General features: G+C 42.4%; 1 protein-coding gene across 1 annotated transcript in view; it reads right to left on the reverse strand.

Annotated features, from left to right (window-relative positions):
- ANKH (ANKH inorganic pyrophosphate transport regulator) overlaps positions 1-8,963 on the reverse strand; it is a 170,547-nt gene extending 161,584 nt beyond the window's left edge. The window contains exon 1 of the mRNA XM_010858798.1: positions 8,868-8,963. Coding sequence (XP_010857100.1) covers positions 8,868-8,963 — 96 coding nt within the window. The remainder of the gene's footprint in view (positions 1-8,867) is intronic.

The raw sequence follows: 8,963 nt of genomic DNA on the forward strand, positions 1-8,963 counted from the left end.
TAATAAAACCAGGAATCACCAGCTCTCACCATGTAAATGCTTATGCTGGACCACAATCCTGAAAGTTCCCCCACCCAAACCAACCCTTCCTGTGTGCCTCACAAAGTAAGTTACCTTTACTTCTGACATCCTGGGAAGATCATGGCCACAGAGCCAACTCCTGTCCCTCTCATCTTGGCTCAGTTTGCTCCTTTAATCTGCTGGTAAACATTCTGCGTTCCAACCGTTTGGTTCCAGTTGCATGCCCTGAGGAGTCTCAGCCTCAGGTTTCTAGTCACCTTTGAAAGTTCTCAGCCAGAGTCCCAGTTTTGCTGTTCACTTCCTCCCAGCCTGGAGTCATAGGTCCCCCAGGGCCAGCCGCAGTCCCCATCCAGGCGGGATGAAAATGGGCACACTGCAGCCAGAAGAGCAGGCTCAGGACGTGTGCCAAGAATGGGGGCAAGGAGGTGCCTCTTGCCTCCTTATGCCAGAGAAGAAGGAGCCATCCACCCAGCCCCTCACCCACCCCAAGGTTGGGGACAGAGACGTGGACTCATTTTGGTAAGAGGTCTGTCCGTTCATACTGACAAACTCACCTACAAGAAAACAACCTTGCGCTGGGCATCAGTCTCATGGAAAGCCTTGTCAATCTTGTGATATCAAAACCCCATGAAAAATGTATAAGTCGGCTAGACCCTGTGAGCTGTAACTTAGACCAGTGGAAATGAAGCTGGTCCATCTGCCCTTGGGACCATGTGGCATTTCCTGGACCAGATGTACACGCTCATTATCTAGTGGAATAAATACCACCTTTGCCCTGACAAATAAGTAAGTTATTTCCCTTCCCACGATGGACTTGGAAAACATTTTTGGCATGGAGAAGCAACTATATAGAACCAGGAAGTTGTGATGCAGAAATCATCAGCTGACCTGAGATAACTACAGTCTTGGTTGTTATAAGCTCATTTGTTCTCAGCATTGTGAATGGTACTTGGTTGTTGGCATTGCAGCTGAATGACCCCCAAACCATAGAAAGAGCAAAAATAAAACAGAGGGACTTGCTTGGTGGTCCAGTGGTTACACTCTGATCTTCCAGTGAAAGGGGCATAGGTTTGATCCCTGGTTAGGGAACTAAGGGGTTTTCCAGGTGGTGCGAGTGGTAAAGAACCTACCTGCCAATGCAGAAGACACATGAGATGTGGGTTTGATCCCAGGGTCAGGAAGATCTCTTGGAGCATGCAACCCACCCCACTACTCTTGCCTGGAAAATTCCATGGACAGAGGAGCCTGGCGGACTACAGTCCACGGGGTTGCAAAGAGTTGGACACGACTCACTGACGCGTGCACGCAGGAAACTAAGATCCCATATGCCACAAGGCATGACCGAAAGTATGTATTAAAAACAAAACAAAACAAAAAACAGGAACAAAACCTGTGGTTTATATGGCTTGGTATGAAGTCCACTAATTTCCCTTCCTGTGACTTCTATTCTCATCTCTATGGTGGTTTAGTCGCTAAGTCATGTTCGACTCTTGTAGCCGGCCAGGCTCCTCTGTCCATGGGATTCTCATCTCTATAGACAGGTGGTATCCACTTTGGGCACAGGAGAGTTTAGAGAGAAGGAGGCAGGGGAGACAAGCTGTGAGAACGACCTCTTCACGGCTTACTATTTCATCGCCAAGACCACACACTCAGTGTGTGCTACTTAGAATGCTGAATGCCTCGCTTCACGTTATCACAAACAGCAGTGCACAACGAGCCATCTTCTCTGTGATGCTCCGACTGCAAAAGTGTTTCCTGTATGTTTTCTCAACTGATGTGACCTGATTTGAGAGCAGGGCCTGTGTCAAATGCTTCCCTTATTCAAATATCACCTACCTGACAGGGACTCTAGAATCTCTCTAGAAGAGAAACAAAATTAGGCCAGGGCAGGAGGGCTAGTGTCATAAAGTATATATGCTTTTTTTTTTTCCCCATGGGAGGCCTCCAAAATTATATATTCTTCATTTTTTTCATGGCCTTCTAATGGAGTTTAGTTTCTGGGGTCCAGGGCAGATCCAAAGCAGAAAATGAAAAAGCAAGTATTCAACATATATTTGCTATTTTCATTCATTATTATCTTATTATTTTTATTTTATCAGTCAGTGCCAAACTCGTTGTTAAGTCTGTTGAATATCACCTGTCAGTGGACAGCTTGTCAGCTGATTGCCTTGCACAACATTCACAAGCCACGAGAAAGATGTTCTTTGTGCTTTGCATACAGCATTGATTTAATATGGTAGAAAAATTGCAATATAGCTTTCCAGCAATAACAATCTCGTGCTACAAAAAGAAAACCAGTGATCTGCGTTTTAAGGGATATGCTTCAATTATCAAGAAAATGCACTCACAGAGAGGTAGCTCGTACCCAGAAAATGCAGCGCTGTGGCATCACTTCATCGACTAATTAAGTCGCAGGTGCTAAAAAAATTACCGAATTGATTTTTTAAAATGTAGACATGACCCAAGTCACTCTGGTATAAGTTTAACGAGTTTATTTATTCTGACTTATACAGGACATTAAAGGAATGACTTTCCACATATGACCTCTCACCTCTCATCCCAACATAATCTACCCCATTGCCCCAGATCAGACAAGGGAGAGCAAAAAGACATGGAAACCAGTTACTGGCCACAAATATGAAACTGGGTTTGTCATGTCAAAAAAGTGAAATGGTACCATAAATATTATTATTATTATGTTATATATTATTATTATTATTATTATTTGGTATACTTTTAAAACTGCTTTTAAAGAATTTGATGTATTACTAGAAAAAGATTTAGATATTGTCTTGATGCATGAAGTATTAGAATACCTTCTGAAGGAAGAAGTGTTCTGACAAAGTAGTAGTTAGGCTGCTCATCAAACCACCCCAATAAATAAATGAGTAAAGAAACAAACCACAAGATTATATCTTTGAGGTTCTAGAAATAATCTACTTACCTAAATGCAATGGAAGAGAGGTACTTTAGATGCAAATACATCAGTATGTCTAAAGGAAACTGGGAAAACACAGTGGAGAAGTAACTGTCAATGGAACTAAAGAGGGCCAGTGTCCTTGACTAAATACAGACTGCCAGTGACCTCAGTTCCTATGTAGGAATGAGAAACTGAAATAGGCATCAACTTATGCCAGGCATGACGCCCAAGGCAATCAGAGAAAACACATTATCTACCTATTACACAAAGATGTCCACTAAGTTTACACTGGAAAAAGCAAACAAAAAAACCCCTCAACATTTAAACAATAGGAGAATATACAGCAAATGAAATTATGCATGTTCACACAATCACAAATTATGCTGCTACTTCAAACCACAGTTAAATACTTTAAGTGACATGGGAAAAATACATGTGAGTTCTGTGAAACATACATATATATATATATGTATATATATCTCCTTAATTATGTAAAAAAAAAAAAGGCAGGAGATATCTAAAATATTATAGGGTTTTTCTTTACAGTAGCATTAGAGGTAATTTACGTTTTCCCCCATGTTTTTTTAATATGTAACCAAACTTTGGGGGCTTCCCAGGTGGCACAGTGGTAAAGAATGCACCTACCAATGCAGGAAATGCAAGAGATTGGTTCAATCCTTGGGTCAGGAAGATCATCTGGAGAAAGAAATGGCAACCCATTCCAGTATTCTTCCCTGGAAAATCCCATGGACAGAGGAGCCTGGTGGGCTAGAGTCCATGGGTTTGCAAAGAGTGGAACCTGGCTGAGCCCACAAGCAAACCAAACTTTAAATGGCATATGTTACTTTAATAATTCAAAAACATAAATGCTGTCTTGAGAGTTAGTTCAAGAGTATAGAATAGACTGAAGGAGGAAAAAAGTCTCTCGCCTACAGTTACTTAGAAATGCATTCTGGGGTCTCCTTTTCTGTCAGTACTTTGGAAAGTGAAACAAGCAATGGACACTTTTGTTATTACTGAGGGCAAGCTCAGCCTGGGGAGCTCTTCCATCATGTACTGACCTTGGATGAAGTGGCCAGTACCATGTACAACATTCACTGAAAAACACTCCCATACCTCCTGGAGACCTTTTTAAAACTGGGGTGGGCTGGAGCTCATTTCTCTACTAGCAGACAAGGGGAATATTTATTAAGCCACTTTTCTGGGGCTTCTCTCTCTCTCTCTCTTTTTCTCCCCCCATTTTGTGATGTTAGTAATTTGAAACCCTCTTACACCATGGAAACCTAACTAAAGGTTTCACAAGTAAGAAAGGGGGCTGGGGAAACGTGAAACATTCCTGTCACACATCTTACTCTAGTAATTAACAATTCATATGCAAAACTCTTCGCTCACAGATTAACTTGGGTCTTTCCTGGTATCATACTGGACCCAATCAAATTGATTGATTCACTCAGGGTTATCTGAAATAACCTGCAATAACAAGTAATCACTTGGGTGTCAAACTGCCTGGCACAGAGCAGAACACGTTTCTTCCTCAATGAGAACAACGTTATCTTTTTTCTCTTTCAAGTCTCCCCAGCAAAGCCATCTTTAACATTTTAAGTGTCATGGCGTGTGTGTGTGCTAAGGCACTTCAGTCATGTCTTTGTGACCTCACGGACTGTAGCCCTCCAGGCTCTTCTGTCCATGGGACTTTCCAGGCTAGAATACAGGAGTGGGTGGCGTACCCTCCTCCAGGGGATCTTCCCCACCCAGGAATCAAACCCGTGTCTCTTAGGTCTCTAGCATTAGCAGGAGGGTTCTTTACCAATAGTGCCACCTTTAAGTGTTAACAGATACCCTAAAAAATGAATTACTGATTTAGTCTACATAATTTGGCGAACTTGGCTTTTAAGGAATTCAGGGACCTTGTATCAAGTTTGATTTTAAACAGAAATCACAGCCCTTTGAATACGGTGACATCAAATGGACATTTGCAGACACTTCTGAAGAAATACATCATTCATAACTTCTCTCTGCATCTTCCATCTTTCCTTAGCAATCTGTATTGCTCAGATGATAAAGACTAAGTGATTTCTACACAATTTGGGGCAATATCACTTGTTTCTTCCTCTTTCCCCTCACTTTTAACCAAAGGCTATGCGAACCTCATCAAAGTAAGATACAGCATTGATTTAATTAATGATCTAGATAATCGGACTCTTCTTACATGACCCTCTTGGTCACAATCTGCCTTTCCTGAAAGACTTTTGTTATGACCATCCTACATCTGTTGAGTCTTTTAAAATTCAAAATATGACAGCTAAGATTACATCTAAACCAAGGCTGGGACTTAGAAAAGCCAGAAGTTGCTTCTAAATTTCTAAGAAAACTCCTGGGGTGGCTCTCAGTGCATAAGAGAGACCAGAATGGCTAAGGGCCAGGGAGACATGGTTTGAACCCTGATTCTGCCCTGCACTGTCTGTGTGAACTTATGCCTTAACATGCCTAAGCCTCTTATTCTTTCCCCATATATAACATGTGCTGAGACATTACAAATACAAACAAAGTGCTCGATGAATGGAAGCAATGAATCCTTTTGATTCTTAATCTGTAAAAATAGAGATAAAATGATAATTTCACATATAGTACAATTTTCATAAAGTGTTCAACACACCTAAAGGGTTCTACAAACATTATTCTAGTTTCTGCAATAAGCGATGTGTTCTCTTTTTTTCTTTCTTCTTCTATCTTTTGGTGCACTGCAGGGCATGTGGGATCTTAGTTCCCTGACCAGGGGTCAAACCCTTGCCCCCTGCATTGGAATCTCAGAGTCTTAACCACTGGACCGTCAGGGAAGTCCATTTTTTTCTATGATGCCTATGCTTAATATTAAGAAGCAGGTCATTCTATTTCATATAGCCTTTTTTTTTTTTCCAGTGTAGAATTCAACACGTGCCCCGACCTCCAAATTACTGCCACCATCAAAACTGAAAAGTGTGATGAAAGATTTTGTTAGAATAAATATTCCATAATATTCGGGTTTCTTCCTTGGCTGACCTTAACATTACAGGGAAAGCTATACAAAACAGATAATGTTCATGGAAAACCATCAGGAGGCCCTGGATAGACCGTCACAGGCCTTTTCACAGCGCCCTCCCCCCAACACTAACAGCTCTGAGATGACTGTAATAACTTCACGTGGTCACATGGGCAGCTTATTCAAATTTCAGTGGAATCGTGCATATAGCTGGATTTTCATTTTAAAAGTTCTGTCCACATTTTCTACAGAAACCACAAACCAAGATGTTTACGAACAGAAAAACCTTAACCTAAGAAACATTTTAAATGATTTCAGTATCCTTTCGTTCTTGAGACTTAAAAGCAAGTGAGATGCTTTAATTTTTAATTTTGGGTTTCCTCTCGAAAGCTTGGGAACCAGGGGCTGTTCTGACCTTTAGACACCCATGTCACCTGCCTACTTGAGGATTAGTAAATTACTGAAATGTGAATCACTGTTCGCCCAGAGCAAGGTGTAACACACCTGCCTGCTTGGAAAGAAGGTAGAAACCTACATGTGTCCATCTGTCTAGAGAACTAGATAAGACTCCATGGCAAGAGCTGCATACTTTCAGAAGTCTAAAGTAGATCCATATTTGCATATAATGGGATCATTTTTCCTCCTCTTTATTGTGCCTAAAAGCAGTTGGGCTAAAATGTTCTTTTATTCACAACCCACCTAAGACCCAGTCACTCTTTAGCTCACACTGTTTTTCTTCCCCTTCAGTTTTACAGTAAGAAAAAGTCAGTTTTGTTCTTTGCACTCTGCCCTGTTTTGTCAAATTATCATCTGATGCCAGAAGGCAAAGCAAGGTTTTGGAAACATATCAGTTTCTTCCCTCCATCTCTCTACCCTCAACTCTGATAAACTATCTCCACCACCAGGCAGCCTGTAACCCCATAAATACACTGGCACTTAAGGGATAAGGGCCTCAAAAAAAAAACAAAAAACAAAAAACACTTGTTGATAAAACTTGCTTCTGTGAAACAAGATGACTCTTTCAGCACTTTGCTATGTCACCTACATCGAGGAGCTTAGCATCTCAAGGATGAGTTTCAACTAGACCCACTAGGATAGACCACTTGTATGGCTTCTTTTATGTCTAGCCTCCCTTTTATGATCTCAGGGAGACTCCTTTCTTTACACTAAAATAAAATTCTTAGTTGTATCACCTTGCATTAAATCAAGGCAAATGTGAGGCAACACTGTGGTATGTTTCAGGCCGTTTAATTATGGCAAAGAAAACTCATTTCTCCCAGTTATCCCTATAGCACACACACACACACACACACACACACACACACACACACATACATACACAGGCACCACAGTTCAGGAAGAAGGGATCAGTTGAGCAACCTCAGAGCCTTTAGGGCAGCTCCGAGAAGACAAGAAAATAGTAAAAGGTTAAGGTGAACACATTGAACTTAACTCACCTAAAATGTGCAATGTAATAAGTTCGGGCCTAAAAACCTTTCCAAATTTTAGAGGAAATGCCCAAAGTCACCAGTTAATTATGCAAGAAGGAGAGGGGAGGGGGGAAGGTGGAGCTCTTGGAGGACCCTAGGGAGGTGCTGGCAGAGCAAAGTGGCAACAGAAAAGACATAATATTTCATCAAAAGAACTAAGCTGGCTTCCTAGCTAGACAGAGGTCTCCAGAGGCTTTGCTACATTGTGAACACTTGTCCGCAATACAATTTCAAGTAAAAAAAAAGTAGCTTTTAAGATGGGCTAAGCATTCCCTAGCTAAACAGTTGCATTCAGTCAAAAGTTCTGAGCACAGAGAGACAAAGGCAAGCAGATACTCACCAAAAGGAGGAGTCAAATGTATCCCCTTCTGAAAAACTATTTGTTTTAGTTTGTTTTCTTTTAAACTAAAGGTGCATCTAAATAGATGCTTTTTCTATACAAACATCCTTCAAGTCTCCTGACTTAAAGGAAAAGACATATGTTACGACAATGGCAGGTGCTGCTCAGTCACTCCCCGGGGCCCTTCGGACACCTGCCCATCAAGGTGACAGGTGCTGCCCCCTCCCCCCAACACTCTTCCCAGCCTTAAAAATGCAACCGCATCCCGCAGGAGGCCTGCGAAAACGGTCCCCACCGGCGGAGTGGGGAGTGCCAAGCACCAAAGCCCCGCTGCTGGAGTCTGCAGCGCTCGATTTGCAATGACGCCACATGGACAGAAATGGGGGAAAACAAGAAAAAGAAACAAGGATGAGAAGGCAACAAACAAAAATGTGCGCCCCTTCTTTGGTGATCCAAGACGGGGAAAAAAAAAAAGAAACCCCAAACTAGAGATGGCCAATGGCTGGCTTATCAGAACACAGCTGGGACACCTCTAATTCATACAAGAGCTTTAAAAAAAAAAAAAAAAGAAAGTAGTAGTACCTGGGAAATCAACTTGAACACATTCTAATGCAAAATTCCCCCCATCATCACCATCACCACAAACTCGGGATAAATAAAACCGCCGGCACTCAAGCTATTAGAAACTACATTTTACTCATAAACCAGAGGTTTACATAATCACAAATTACATAATACTCCTTCCGTGCACGAAAAACCTTTCTATAGGTGAAGCTCCAAGCCCTCCGGGTTTTTCACGTTTTCCAGGGAGAGCTGGAAAAGTCTGCTGAATAATTGGGGGAAGGAGGAGGAGGAATGGAATGCCAGAAAGTCATCTTTGACAAGCTGTCAACCCCACCAAATGTTCTAGGATTTTAAAAAGAGCCTCGCGGAGCAGGTGACTCGCCTCTGTCCCCGTCCACTAAATGCCCGGGCACCTGAGGCCAAGGCAGAGAGGGAGCAAGGAGCTGGGCGCGGGGCGCAGAGTGTGGGGCGTCGCTGTCCGGTGGGGGGAGGGTGGTGGTGGCCGGGGCTTACCTGCTCCCCGAAGTCGATGGCTATGTTGGTGATACCCAGGGGCACCAGGAACCGGATCAGGGGCCAGTAGTGCGTGAGCGCCGGGAATTTCACCAT

This window comes from Bison bison, unplaced genomic scaffold, assembly GCF_000754665.1.
Source record: "Bison bison bison isolate TAMUID 2011002044 unplaced genomic scaffold, Bison_UMD1.0 scf7180017864440, whole genome shotgun sequence".
NCBI lineage: Eukaryota > Metazoa > Chordata > Mammalia > Artiodactyla > Bovidae > Bison > Bison bison.